The sequence below is a fragment of the Protomyctophum parallelum genome, assembly GCF_964188405.1.
Source record: "Protomyctophum parallelum genome assembly, chromosome: 17".
In the NCBI taxonomy this organism is placed as follows: domain Eukaryota; kingdom Metazoa; phylum Chordata; class Actinopteri; order Myctophiformes; family Myctophidae; genus Protomyctophum; species Protomyctophum parallelum.
In genome coordinates this window covers 29,401,513-29,417,070 of record NC_139719.1, presented here as the reverse complement: position 1 = coordinate 29,417,070, position 15,558 = coordinate 29,401,513, and the positions used below count along the sequence as shown (strand labels likewise).

The following is a 15,558-nucleotide window of genomic DNA, read 5'->3' as shown; positions in this document are numbered from 1 at the left end:
TGTCACACATGACAGAGGAAGCATTCAGTCCACAAAGACTGTTGCATGGTATCCATAGCAATAAGCTCCATTGGGTGTGCCTGAGCAAAGTAGATGACTGGATATGAAAAGAGTGTAGATGCAACATTGCATCATTTTCACTGCCAGAAGGTAAAAGAAAACCCAGCTCTACCAACATTGTATCTTACACAAATTATTGCATAATTATTGAGACTAAAACTACATACAGCCAAGTGGTAAAGTCGATGCATCTTACCTCTGGGTAAGCCTCCCTGCCAAAGGGTGGAGGGAAGTCCACATCTCCCCACTTGGCCTTGCAGATGTAATCGGCTGTAGCATCAATCTTAGCTGCCATGTCCAGAACATACACGCCTTCTTGGGTGACCACTGGTGACAGACAGGAAGAAAGTGCCATTACTCACTGAAGTTGACTGAACACAACAAAAACAATCATGGTTAATTTAATGCCAAAGAGTGTACAAACTGTACACTCTTGAGTTAAATGAATTGTAAGGATTTCACAGTGTATCTACATGACATCTTTGCTTGAGCATTAAATCATGCAATCTAATTTAGTCAAAACAAACGGAAATTACTTGGGATGGAACAAACCAGTGACTCACTTTCCTCAAAGAGATCTATAAATCAATAACGGTCTCTTATCTTAGCTTCTAAAACTGGAGATGTTATCTACAGTTTTACTTGTTTATGCAAAGCAAACAGTCAGTGTTAGTTTAACCACATGAACCCTAGCATTTGGTGAAATGCAATCTACAAGCTCACAACACATCATGTTGCGACACATTGTGAGCTCCTAGATCGCCTATTTTCGCTATTTGACATACAATGAAGTATACGTATATAAGTGATAAACTGTGTAAATATGGAGCCTTACAGATAAATGTTTACACTGGACTGAACAACATTAGGTTAACTGTGGGGATCTATCCGTGTGATAGACACACACACTGCAGGTAACAGAGCGGAGGACGTACCCAGTGGGTTGATCTCTAGGTAGGTGAAGTAAAGGTCCTCGTACAGGTTGAACAGACCTACGATGAAACTGGCCAGGATCCTACAAGGAGACGAGATTAAAAACATGAATTATAGATAGGATGACAGATCATTATCTACCGTACAGAGTCATGCCAACCATTGCATTTAATTAGGAGGACGTGGGTCAATGGGTAGACATATCTCCCTGGAAACCAAACAATTATTGATTAATTAATCGTTTTCTGAAAACCTTCAAATTCGAACTCAAAATAAACACAAATTACTAGAAATGCACCGCCGAGGTGCCAACTTGCGCCTTGCACACAAGTAGGTGCAAGCAGAGCGCGCAAGTACTGCTACTAACTAATGTCTATTACAACTGCTATTCTAAATCCTTTAGACCCGTTATTGACATTACACGAACCTTGAAACGTACCTTAGTTACATCACCATCAACAGCCAATAAGGGACCACCATACTTACCCCGACATACATACCCAGCCGATCACCAAGCTTACCTTAGTTACGTCATCAAGAATGATGGTCCCTTATTGGCCGGTGGAAAGTCACAACACCGACATACGGTACAGTGGCCAACACAGACATACCCAGCCGATTTCAGTACTTGCGCGCTCTGCTTGCGCAAGAAATTATGTTGCTACATGTTTAGCAACAACTAATGAGACACAGGTAACTCCCAGATTTCAAATGGTATAACAACGTATAGGTTACAACAGGTGTAACAGGTCCAAATGGGTCAATTTAAACCTAATGAGTCATTAGGTGATTTGATTGGCTGAGCAAAGTACATATTGAAGATAAAAATGAGGGCAGAAAAGTGAAGACGCCAAAATTGATTGGCCGGAATGACATTTGTGATGATTTGATTGGCTGAGCACGGAATGTGATGTATGATGATAAGAGTGCCTCTCACTTCACACATTCTATTAAACGTTCTCAAACTTAGAACATATCTCTCTTAAAGGGATTGTGACATTTAAAACACATTTTTGTAGATTTTTTGGCTTTTTTGGCTTTTCTTGACATCAATGTCACCAAAAAAAAACGAAGTTTGAACATTCAGTGTATTCTCTGCTTTCTGGACTTCTGTGAATAATTATGCAAAAATGTCTCATCTGGTTGGACGGCAGAGATATACGTAGATCTCCGCTAAAGCTCCGCCCCCTCCCCTCTGCTCCCTGCCTAGTGCCTACCCTCTCTTCTCCGCTTCCTCATTGTGATCGCGACTTTGTTTCTTTGTAATACTTACTAATAATGGCTTCTAGAGAAAAATCAATCTGCTCTGTTGTTGGCTGTGTCAATCAACACAAGTCTTTACACTGGATACCAACTGGCCTAGATGACTCTTTTATTTTTGACGATGACTTCCTACCAAGTTGTCAAAGTAGCGCATCTTGGGTTGACAGGAAAGGGGGAATTACCGACATCTACAGGCTAAAATAATGTGTTTTTCCATGGCTTTTCAGGATGAAGATTAGACATACACAAAAACGAGAAAAAAAAAATACTGGAGTGGAGTTGAGTGTTCAAACTTTTTAGACACGTTTGAAGGACCATGGCCAAGACTTTTAATGTTGTTAAAATTATGTTATAAATCATGTCATAATACCTTTAACAACTTGGGAACGATTATGCAGTCCTTTTAAAACTTTAAATAGACATTTTGCAGACATGTGTGTGTTAACGTACTCTTTCTTCTCCTCTGGGACGTGAACCAGGAGGTGCTGTGAGACTTGGTCTTCAGTCAACTTCTCATCCACAGCCACCAGGAAGCGCTGGGCCTTGGCATCCACGTCGCCCACCTCCACCCCACCTTCGTGGTGGAAGAGCACGTGGTCGCCCTCACGAGTGGCGTAGATACACACATAGAACTCTTCTTCCTGTTCAGAGAGGAGATAAGACACAGCTATAGGACTGATGCATGCTGGGAGCAAGTAAAGTCTGAACTGAACCGCTTCCCAACCGGTGGGAAAGGGGCCATAGTGTCCTTGAGTGGGTTCCAAATGGGCCTGTAAATCTGAAAGTTATAGGGGTCCTTGATATGTGAGAACCTTGAAATTCGAGAACCACAGTACACTAAATGGAACGAAGGAAGGGAAGCGGCCCAGAAGTAGGAAGAGTTAGTGTGTGCATAGAGCCCATTAACCTGGTAGGATACAAAACCATCATGGCATCTATAATAACACTAATACCAGGGGAATTCCACAAGAACCAAAGTTGAGAAGCACAAATGTCACTCTTCTTACGTCTTCTTTTCACACAGGGGTGACACTACTTCCGTGTGTACATTCTTAAATCTATAGGGTTGCAATATGCATGTGTAATTGTGTATAGATGATAAATTCAGTTCAACATGCATGAGATGAACAGGAATGCTACAGTTTCTCAGGATTGTTCCCGCTCGTCTCTCCGTCTGTCAGATGGCCCATGCCTCCCTCCCTCCCTCCCTCCCTCCCTGCTCGCATCTCACTGAAAATGTATTACTAGGCAATCAATGTGAAGAGACCTTTACTGCTGTTGCTGCTCTGACACAGCTAGGAGTTTCCCGCCAGGGATCAATAAAAAGGTATATCTAATCTCGTCTCCTGCTCACTGCGTTCCACGTCAACAAATGATGTGTCATAGAGGTGGTGTGACACCAATCACCTCTAGAAACCCTGAGCATGGTGCCAACCTCACAACATACAACTTGAACAGGTTATGAAACTGTGTGTGTGTCTGCATGTTCTGGGTGTTGCAATGAACAAACACCTGACAATAAATAACCCAAAACACACATACAGCACATCAAACAAAGTTCACAGGGCGGGGATCCAGGACATGCGTTACCTCACCTGTGCATGTGGCACGAACGGCTCGATGAGGAAGTTCTTCAGCACACCCTTGGCCTTTGCCACCTGGGAAGACAAAACAGTTTATTATAAAGTGTTTATCTAAGCTTGTTCAGTCAGACAACCCTTGGATTGAAGTCAATATATTTATTGAGCATGAATACATGAGCAATACATGGATATTCTGTAAGCATTTTTTGGTATCAAGGCTCAGTCTCAATTCTTGAATTCCCTGTAAGCATGGACATATGTATAATAAATATGTGATCTGCCAAATGGATATTACAGGGAATGGAAGAGCAAGGCCTTAAAAGGGATACAAAATTCATGGTGTTAAAATTATACTCGTAACGAAAATACATCGCATAGATGCACCTGGGATGTATCCTCAGTGATGTATCCCAAGGTCATTGGGGTTTCGAGTCTTGCGAACATCATACCCCTCACTCGGGTGACCCAGCCGGGGGGGGGGGGAAATCAAGTCCCGACTTACATCCCAGAAGCTACCCTCGATCAGACCCACTAGGGAAAGACCAGGGCAAAACAATCCGTTGGGACCACTCCGGAACTACTCTGCAGGGACTGGGAAGAACAAATCTGGCAAGTGGAGGGACTAGGCTCTGTGGGTTGACTCCAGACCGGGCCCCTCCTACGTCTCACCAGGTCCACTCCTGCTCTCAACAGGAGTACAGCCAGGACCTGTGCGTTGCACCAGACCCCCAGCACCAGACACATTCAGTAGTGGTGAATTCTTGAGCCGCAATGGTTCTGCAGGCTCCACTGCTGGGCAACGGTGGTACTGCAGGCTCCGCTTGCGGCTCGAATGGCCCTCCTAAAGGACTCAAAGGTTTTTTGGGCTTCCTCCTCGTGGAGGATGCAGGCTGGGGCGCCAACCCATACTGCTCCCGGGGTGCCGTCTACATTCCGGCTGTCACCCGCCTCTCCGGTCATGAATTATACTCGTAATTATAGTAAAATTTGGGTAAAGTACATGTCGTCGTGCCCTGGACCTCTCTCTCCCTCTACGCACGCACTGTTCTTTTGTGCATGGAGGCACAGCGCTGAGCACAGACAGCAGCACAAATCGAGATGAAGAAAGTCCCTACTCCCCACGTTTACGCACGGACAGAATATTCTTTAGGCTACACTGCAGGCACAAAAGCCAAAAACATGATGCCGGGGGAGGTCTTTCAAACCAGACTGTCGGCTCACACAATCTTCAAATGCTTCATCCATACAGTCTGTAACGACTGCAAAGACAGAAGGGGGAGGGGAGATCCGCTTTACTCCTGTATGGTGCAGATTTGATCTAATGTAAATCACATTAGTTGAAGTCTATATGGATTGCTGCTTTGCAGGAATTAAGATTCCAAAACACATTTGTTACAGACTATGCACATTAGCCTTCAGAGATTGTGGAATAGGTGCCTGGCTTGAGAGACTACACAAACTTCATAATACAGCAAACTGTACAGCAGACAGCAGCAGAATAGCAGATCAGCAAGAATGCAGAGCAAGGAATCATCAGGTAAGCAGAGAGGTGTAATCAGTCCGTCGTGACTCGTGGGTGTTCTGCTGCTGGGGATACACAATAAATAAGAGGTCCTAAAGGACCAAGTGAGTGCTGGTGATCTTTTCAAAGTTAATCAGCTGGCCCCAATCAGATGGGGCAGGCAGCATACAAATAGTTAATGTGGGGCAGAAAGAAACCTCTTATTAAACCATACTAGACGGGTGTCCGGCTGAGAGCACGGTAACGATGGAAGTTGGAGATCCATGTCCCATCCGGCTATGCAATACTCGTTGTACCCGTGTCAGAGTACCCGTTCCACCCATCTGTCCGTGTCCCTTTTATGCCCATATATGGAGATTTCTGTGTCCCTTTATTCCTATACAGGGAGTTCTGTGTCAGGCATGCCCAAGTATGCAGAGAGTCCAGGCAGTGGCCTTTTGTGGGGGTTCTGGACAATCGTGCGTCCGACGGACTCGACACCGGGCGCTGCATGTATGTGGGATGTATTGGACAGGCCATTTACATCTCACTGCTTTTTGCACACCGGTTTACTTTAGAGACAGGAAGTGTTGCTGTCTGTTTTTTTCCATGTGCCTTGCTGGACCAGAATAGAGCCGTGTCCCCTGTCCCCCCTCCTCTCAACTTCTCTCTCCCCGACATTGGCATTATGCAACCTCTGACCTGGCAGAGCTAAACATACAACGTGTCCTCTGCGGGAGGACATGCATGCCACCAAGTTTACGTTTGGCAGTATGGCATATAGATCTCACTCTATACCATACAATGTATGGCCACAGCCAATAGACTACTTCCACCAATTTCACCTTTCAAGTATTCAAATTATATCAAATTGTGCCATATATATACACACACACACACACACACACACACACACACTTGCTCTACTTAAGCTCCATATAATTCAATATTTGACTATGCCAAAAAATATCTGTTGCCACGTTTGAAAATGTCCCCACACACACACACATTAGTGTGGTCATTAGTGTGCTTTGTAACGGGGGGCATACTTAGTTTAGACTTTAGACTAGTCATTGGTTAGACATGGGTTAAGGTTAGGTTTAAGTGTGCTGCCCCGTGGGAGGTTAGGGTGAGGGTTTGAAATAGGTTGTAGTTGTAGGACTAATGACTAATCAAATGACTAGTCTAAACTAAGTACTGCACCCCTTTGTAACCGTTGTGAGAATGTTTGACAGTGCAAGGTCGCTATATTGTGTAGACGTGTAGACCTGTATATCCAGCGGACCCTGATGAAGGCTTGTGCGTGAGCCGAAATGAGTTTGGAGCTTTTTTTAATAGGTTTCCAACTGAACAGGTGTGCCTTGGGATCGTCTACCCACTGTACACGCTTGATCCGTGGAGGAAAGGAACAGAAGTCTGTTGCCATGTTATAACCCTCTCCAAGGAGCACCCGTTTCTACATGGGCTAAACTCTGTTGCCATGTTATAACCCTCTCCAAGGAGCACCCGTTTCTACATGGGCTAATTGGGCTTTGTGGACCACGCGCAGGGCTCCAAATTGTCCATCTTGACATTTTTAGAATGCTAAATGATCAGAGACAAATAGAAATGGAATCAGGGAGAGTGCACCAAATTAATTGTGTGTCTGTAACTCAGTGTACACTCGCAGAGTTAACCCATTCAGGCCTGACGTCGAAATTTTAAATAAATGTTTTCTAAATCATCATCATCATACTATAATTCAGTCAATGTCTGTCTGTCTGAATGTGTGTCACTGTGACTGCCGTAGCTCCTCACTGCCTGCACCAATCACTCCCACTTTTCACACAGGCATTGACCATAATAATATGGAGGTCTTACCGAAGCCCTTTTACCAAATTAAGAAATTATAAATTAATAATTCATTTATTAGTGAATTAAAATGTGAAAACGCACCCAGGGCACAGTACCCCCAGCTGCCACAAGGGGTGGCAATATCTCACAACGGGCAAGGGCTAGTCATGACAATTTTCTGAATGATTTGAGGCAAATTTTAACGATTTTTCAAAAATAGCAGACCTACAAGTTGAGCTTGTAGATCTGCTATTTTTCAATAGCTAAATTATAACAATGTTTGAAACACCAAAAGGGGTTCCCGCCCAAAATGGGTTAAACTCATTTTACAGTGTAAATTGGGGTCCAAGACATTGCATCAAATGTGGGTCTGTAGCCTGAGCCTGAGGCACACCAATGTGGGGTTAGAATCACTGTATTAGTTGAACTTACAGTGGTCTCTCTCATGAGACGGTGTTTGAGCCAGTCCTGGACGCCCTGCAGGTCCAGATCGACACCCACCAAGCCCAGCTTCCCGCGCCGTTTAATCAGCTGGTCAGGTTTCACCACAAGACGCTGGAGAAGAGGGAAGGAGGGGACATGAATCCAACTGGAACACACAGGTCTCAAAGCCAGTCCAACGTGTTGGGCTGATTAGCAAAGCAGAATAGAGGCAGTCTCCAATATTCAAATGACTGACACACACACACACACACACACACACACACACACACACAAAATGAGAGAGATGCTAGGATTTGAAGTGTGCACTGCATATATAATGCAAGGAGATGTGGCAGTCTTCTGATTTTATCATCAAGATAATCAATATCCAGCCAATCTCCAGTAATCTTCATTCTGATGCATTGCAAATACTCCAACCTTGTAGCTTGGTTTTGTTTGCATGAATCTAGCCATCTCTCACGTCCTTGTATCACATCATAGTGAGAGAATTTGATATATGCCGACTTTGGTCATTGATCTGGGTCGGAGTAACCCAAACGTTGCAGCTGAAATTAGCTTCACATTCCAGTGACAGCATCCCTCTCTCGAACAAAGCCAGCTGGCACAGGATTCAAAAAATACCACGAGCCCAAGCAGTAACAAGACAACATGTTTACATGTTCAGAGCTCCAGAGTCATACCAGTGCAACTTGCAGTGTCCGTCTGCCGTTTGTCCAGACTCGGCACCAGAATTTGTATGCATGCTGTCAGTAGGCCACATAAGTACCTCCACTTGTTTTGAGGGGAGAAAAGGAGTGGACCAGGAATAGAGCCCTGGGAGACCCCAGTCAGTATAAAGGCGGGTTAACACTTAAACCCCAAATACTAGTTACCGAATACCTATAGATTTGTGTGATTTAATCTAATGATAGGGCGATGGTCATTTTACACTCAGTGTCTCAGTCTTACTAGTGCTTCCGAAATCATATGCATGGATTTGTGTAGAGTGACGATAAGAAAGCATTCAATCTCTGAGACAGTCGCTGATGCCTCTGTCTGCCCACGTGAACAATGTGTTGGATTTAACCCATTGATTAAAGCATCGGTATCATTTTAGATTTTAACCACTTTACCCATTCTTTTCTATACTTTGGCTATTCAAAAATAGCAGATATACAAGCTAATATCGCATCACTTCGTGCCGCAATATAAGCTTTTTTTTCACACACGAAACCTATATATTTTTAAGCATTTATAACTCAAATCTTTGCTTCCGGGGGTCCCTGGAATAACATATTTTGAGATGGGTGCATGCGGCCAAATCCATATAACTTTGGGGGTCCTTGCCATGAAAAAGTTTAAGCACCACTGAAATAGCATTATACGTTTTTCTGAAAACCGTTATAGGATTTAGAAGACATTTGTAGAATCGGTCGGCCTCAGGTCTTACTGGGTTAAGGTCAAGGCCATGTGGCCACCATGTGAATATGGCCTATGGTGTGTTTCTTACCTCAGTCAGTAGCCAGGGGTGATCCTGCGTCAGGCGATCCCAGTCTGTCTCAGACGTGACGTTGGCGTACTGGAAGCGGTTCTGTACGGCGGCCGCCGTGCATATGTACTTGTAGAGGAACTCCTTGCCCGTCTGCTCCGAGATGGCTTTGGCCGACATGGCTGCTGCGCTGGCTGCCTAACACACTTTGGGGGGGGGAGAGAAGGAGAGTACCAGATCAGGTAGGAAGCTCTAGCTTGAACGTTTTAAGTCTCCTGTCCTGAGTCCTGACAGTGCCACAGTGACATAGCACAGTGTTAGCAGATTAAGCTAACAGCAGGAGAGGGGGAGGAGACAAACAGAGTTTCTTTTTCTAACTTTCTACACAAAAAGAGGTGGTGACCATAGAGGCAAAACCAAAAAAAAGATTGTAACACTATAGAAGCTTGATTTAACTTCTTAAGCTTCATCCATGCTTTGTTCACATGGAGGTAATGAATACACAGATTTTTTTCAAATAATACCTGAAATGTATATACAGTAGGGCTTTTCTAAATACTGAAAGTCACATTACATGTGTGTGGGTGGAAAAATACATTAAAACTGGGCTCAACTATGTATGCATACAATTTAGGCCAGGGGTACTCAACTGGCGGACCGCAGTCCGCGACCGGACCGCGGACCACCTCTTTGCGGACCACCCAAAAAAAAAAAAAAAAAAAAAACGTTTCTTTCTTTTTTTTTTTAAGTTAATAATAATATAAATAACATCAGATGGTACATTTCTCATGTGAAATTGCTGCAAAGGCCCCCAAAATGTCCCCCAAAATTCTGGCGCGCGCTGTGCGCGCGCGCGCGCGCAGTGTGGCCTGCCAGGGCGTATAACTCCCGGCCTGATTTGGAGTTCCACTCCGGGCCTGCACTCTGAACCCCATTATTGGTTGGGTGGAAGGGGATCTGATTTGTATAAGCTTGGCTTGACCATACTAAACGGGCATAGAGCCCCGCTCTCCGATGGACGCCGCGCATGGGACCGGACCTCGGTCTTATTCAAAAATATATTTGTGGACCTTCATCATTTCTAGTTGAGGACCCCTGATTTAGGCATTTAGTAGACGGTCTTAATCCAGAGCGATTTACATACATGGGTTGTTTGTTTTATGTTGGGTTGAACATTTATGGGACCATGAACATCCAACAACTGACCTTATGTAGAGAATGTAAGAATTGTGTTTTCTGATGAACACGTGCTAGTCACATTATTCAATCAAGGTCAGAAAAGGACAAGAGGAAGAGGCAACTCCTGTTGTAATAGAATTGTCACATTGCTACAGTACTATGGACAAGAGAGGCTGCACTGCGTGTGAACAGTACCAGCCCAAATATGCAAAATAAAAGATATGCAACAGACAGTGTCACAGTATATAGTTAGTGGCTTTGTTTAGTTAAAGCTAGGCAGCAGCCTTGAAGCATTCCGCAACCTTGGACTTAAAAGCCAGGCAGAACAAACAGTTTCTGTTGAGGATGACTTTGTCAGATGAAGACAGCGGTAGTATTGAATGGTTAGCTGGCAGCTGCAACACAATAATTGCTCTGTTGAGAAACTGAGACAGTACCTACTTTGGGTTATAAATTACCCAGAGAAGCTTGGCTGTTCTACACAGTAAAATTCTCAATGTTAGTTTATCTATTTATAACTCTCACCGAGCTAAATCAACAGCAAGGACAGTAGGACACTAATCAACACTTTGTGAGCACATATTTCAGAGTGGATGGGCTGAAATACATGAAATTAGTTTGAAATTGAGGAAAATTTGTCAGTATACACCACTCCCATCACACACACTACAAACAGAAACAATCACCTTGGGTGCCGACAAGGCCATTTGAAAAATAAGTTTCAATCGAGTCCGATTTTAGCCATTATATGCACCATTATTTTACTTTCAGTAAATCAGTTTCGGCAATTATACAGCTGAGCTGATGTATCCCTATTTTGGGTACAAATTACAAAGTATAACAAGCTAGCTTAAACTATGAATTCTGTTCAATCTCTTATGGGAGGACAGAGATTTCAGTTCACTTAGGTATTATACTCCAATTCAGTATTTAAGTCCGACGTCATTTTGTAGTGCTACGTTACGTCCGGGTCCAAGTGGCACCAGCTCCCGTCCGCATCCCATTGTAAATAGAATATCTAAACGCGTGAATCTTTTTACAATGACGTTAATTTTCAGAAAAGAAGCCATTGAGGGTTAAAATGAGTCTTAATGCTTCCAACTCGAGTAGATTTGTGTTTTGTACAAGTGTCCATGACAACAAAAATATATGATGTGGAGACAATAAAGACTATTATTATCATTAGTATTGAAGGTGGCAACAGTCCATAATATGGATATATTTCGGGGGCATATTTAGAATGTGTGCAGGCTTGAGTATGTTGAATCTAGTTTGCATTAATGAGGATTTAGTTGACACAATGAAATACAATGGCGATAGTATTCCATGTGGGGCAGACGGCCTGTCACAGCCAGATTTGGGAGAGCAGCGCAGCTTTGTTGTTGCGGTAAAATGAGACTTTCGTGGTTGTTTTCGTCTCAGATTTAGTCCGACGGAGCATCACAGTATAACTCTATGGGGACACAAAAGCGACACAAAAGTAGGACCCGGAAGTATCTCAGGAGGGGGCGCTCACGTCACAGCTAAAATACTGAATATCCTATGCCTGGAGTTCCAGCATGTACACAATACCAGTGGTGTCATGCTCGTAGAACGCAGTACCACGCCGTGGTACCAGTAATTTTTTGACGTGCACGTGCAGGGACGGAACGGAACAGTGCACGTGCATGCACGCTATAACGTGTCCCCCTAGTTTCAAGAGAAGACGCACCAACCTCACGTCACCAGACTTTCCAAGACGCACCAAGTGGTCTAGGTTTACTGGCGTCCCCCCCTATTTTCACACCGTGTCAAGTACCGTGCCGACTTTAAATGGCTACTACTTTGCATAACAGCTTTAACTGCATGTTTACGTGAGCGCACATAGCCTATACGGTAAGCATGCACACTTACAGCAGTAGGCTATGGCTCCAGTAGGCTATACTGCTGCTGTGTGGTGTTCAGCACACAAGAAGAAAATAAAAAGCTAACTTTTTATTTTCGCTAGTGTGCAGTAAATATGTTTGTCTGACTATTTTAAGTCTACTTGTGTGTGTCTAAAACTCTTACACTATTTAACAATAGGCTTAGGTTATGCAGACGTTCTGTGTGCATGCCGTGATGCACGTGCGTGTGAGTGCACGTGCGTGCACGCAATACACATGCGTAGCCTTCAGTCAACAGACCCCTCTTTGTGCTGCACGTGGATGGATGTACAATTAAAGACTCGCTGCATGTAGCACGCTACCAATAACAAAATATCTCTGAGGTGTGCATTCAAGATGCATGATGTTCTACTGGGGAAGACACAATGTCCTGCTGGAGTGGACAAAATGTCCTGCTGGGGAAGACAAAATGTCCTGTAGTTTTAATATTATATATTAAATATTTTAGTATTATAATGCTTGGTTGGACATGGTGAACAGGGTGACAAAGCCCTGGGATGGACAGACATGATATCCCAGGGTGGACACAACAAACATCCTGGGGTGTCCCTCCCAGGGTGGACATGTCACAGTGTGGCCATGATGGGAATGACACCCCACGATTCCCACCCAGGGTGGGCATCATGTCCCGTGGGGGATACAGCAGTCACAGTCAATGTTTGTACAATCATGCTGAAATTCTTGCAGGCATTTCTTTCAGCTTTTGAATGGACACTTACACTTCTCTAATATTTAAGTTAATTTTCTGATAAGAGGCTCAGTTGGACAATAGGAAAGGACTAATTTCCCAGGCCAAACCCTCCTCATTAGCATCTGTTAAGTTTCCTACTACTGCAGTGATACCTACTGCTATAGTGTCTAAAAAAATGTAGTAAAGGTTGTGTGTTCAGACTGAGAAAACAGGTTTCGGTCCAAATAATTCAGACATGTGCTAGTTTCAGTACCGCAGCACAGCGTTTGCATTATAAAGGCAGGCGCAGCAGGTCTAGAATGCAAGCACAGGAGCTTCCAGGAAGTTGTTGCATCATTATGGTTACCCAATGCAAATCAAACTGAATCACAGGTTGCTAAACCCGCAAGACGTGACCTACCAGTGCCTTAAAAAAACATTTGTTTTCACATCACCACCAATCGCCCCTCATTGTCACAATCTTTAAAAGCTCCTGTGGAAGGCATTTGTGCCCCAACGCTGTCCATTCCAGGGTAGTTATTCAATAACCCTGGAATGGAGTGTTGTACACATGTAATTAAAATGGCCTGTAATACATTTGTACATTCTCAGATTTAAAAACAGTATAATTCTGCAGTGCTGTTCATTTATCTGTGTGTCAGCAGCAGCTGAAGTAATCACAGTATAGTTAAGGTGTGTTCTGGAATAAATATAAGATGGGTCGGGTTCATAAATTCAAAACCAGATGCAGATGGCAGGTTGTACTACATTGGAGACATTCCCCTTTCAAACACAGTGGCCTGCCCTGAACAGCTCATCCAGCTCCACACTTACATTATTCTTTTATACACCTGCTCACTAATGTCTTCGGGGGGGCATTCGGCTCACAGCCTGTGTGACAAAACCAGAGACTGGTAGGTAGGACAGCCAACAGGTGCAACTGGTAGGTGCCCTGCCCTGCACTCATCACTGGCACAACATTGTGCATTTACAATTAAGTAGACAGATAAGACGACAGGGGGCTGATAAGAGGCACTTTGGGCTGATAAGAAGCACCTTATCTCGTATCAGTTACTCTGTTTTATGAGGGTTTTCGTATCCCAGCTACTGTACCGTTAATACATGAATAGTTGATGGCTAAAATGATGCTTTAGAATGCCAAGGACACGACTGACATACACGACTGACAATATCAGTCGTGTACTTGGCACGACTGACAATATCAGAGTATCAGCTTATAGTAGCTACTAGGACGGACGTTACACGAAATCTTCTCCGTATTGATTTTATTTGTAAATCGTGCATCAAAAGTAAACAGCATTTGTAAACACTCCAGACTTAAGCATGACACCCAGGATTTTACAGCGTAATCCACTGTCTGAAAAGTAGCTGTGAATGTATGGACTGACTGTCTGTCACTGTCTAGTAGTGAGTGACCATCTGTGGAGAGGAGGATGGGTGTATTGCAGCGATATCGGTGTCCCATCGAATTCTACGACAACCAGAAGGTTTTTTCTGGGGGTGAGCAGTCGAGAAGCGATGATGCATGTGCATTAAAATGACATACATTGTGACACATACAAGCAGAATGTGTGGGTTAGAACGTTTCTGTCGCAGATTTTGACAGGTCACCATTCTCGGTGCAGCCACTATAATGCATGAGAGGCTGGCAGAAGAGCATGGAGGTAGGGGATTAGCCTTGATGCGGCTAGCGGAGCAGCTATCCGCTTTACCGAGCGTCAGCACTTTGGGCGTCAAAACATCATCACTTCTCCAAATTCTACACAACTTTTTACCCCTGTTGTTGCCGTTTCACTACAACTACACTGCACCACACCCACTTTCAAGCTAACCACCGGCAGCATGGCTATGCTAACCAGCTAACTAACGTCACTGTTAGTTAGGGTGGATGATCTGTGAATAAACAAACATGATCCGGGTGATGGCACTTCAGCAGCAGTGTTGTAAGCTGCATTTATTCCTCATCGTACCACGGTGTCGCTTGTTGACCACAGCAGATCTCCAACAAGCTGTGGTCAGGGCCACAGATTGATGAGGAGCAGGGGGGCCCCCGCATCACGTTCGCCGCAGTCATAATCATCATCATCGTGCAAGGCTAGCAGTCATTGTTTTCTAATATATATCATATTCATAACACGGTTCTATAGATCTAGACAACAATGAGCTCCTTGTGCACGTTTAGGATCGTTTGTTTACCCCACGGTACAACCAAGATACTGTTGTCTGTTTTAGTTTACCCTTAAACAAAATGACAGCTATACAGAAAGATTAAATAAATGATTGCTTAATAATAAATAATAATTAATGTCTTAGTTACCTGGTTAATAGTCGTGCGTGTGTGGACTTCTGGTGGAGTTGTGTCCTGGTGGTCAAGTTGAAGTGGGAACCAGTCCTCAACCTCTCTGCTCTCTCTCTAGTCTCTACTGCTCTCTCATCAGACGATCATCTGGCGATGCCTTACACAGCCCCAACCACGCGTCTTATTGGTCCACGCGCGGCCACGTGGCTCCGTACGACCACGCCCACACCCGCGTGGTTGACGCTGTTGGTCGTGATGGAGGTTGATCGAAAAATAACAGATCTACAGGCGCACGGCGGTTGGTTTACGACTTTACGGAACGCGCCGCGAGCTTGTAGATCCGTTATTGTCGTCGAGCAGCACTGTCGTACGGCGAAGT

At 44.2% G+C, this 15,558-nt stretch overlaps 1 protein-coding gene across 4 annotated transcripts in view; it reads right to left on the bottom strand.

Moving 5' to 3' along the window:
- The window catches only part of LOC310874924 (ATP-citrate synthase), a 32,882-nt gene extending 17,565 nt beyond the window's left edge, over positions 1-15,317 (bottom strand). For all 4 annotated transcript variants that reach the window (XM_083787851.1, XM_083787852.1, XM_083787853.1 and 1 more), the window contains exons 1-7: positions 15,198-15,317; positions 9,107-9,291; positions 7,606-7,728; positions 3,852-3,914; positions 2,707-2,897; positions 996-1,075; positions 257-387 (exon numbers count right to left, since the gene is read on the bottom strand). In XM_083787851.1, coding sequence (XP_083643977.1) covers positions 257-387; positions 996-1,075; positions 2,707-2,897; positions 3,852-3,914; positions 7,606-7,728; positions 9,107-9,265 — 747 coding nt within the window. In that variant the 5' untranslated portion in view covers positions 9,266-9,291; positions 15,198-15,317. The remainder of the gene's footprint in view (positions 1-256; positions 388-995; positions 1,076-2,706; positions 2,898-3,851; positions 3,915-7,605; positions 7,729-9,106; positions 9,292-15,197) is intronic.
- Between the last annotated feature and the right edge of the window lie 241 nt (positions 15,318-15,558).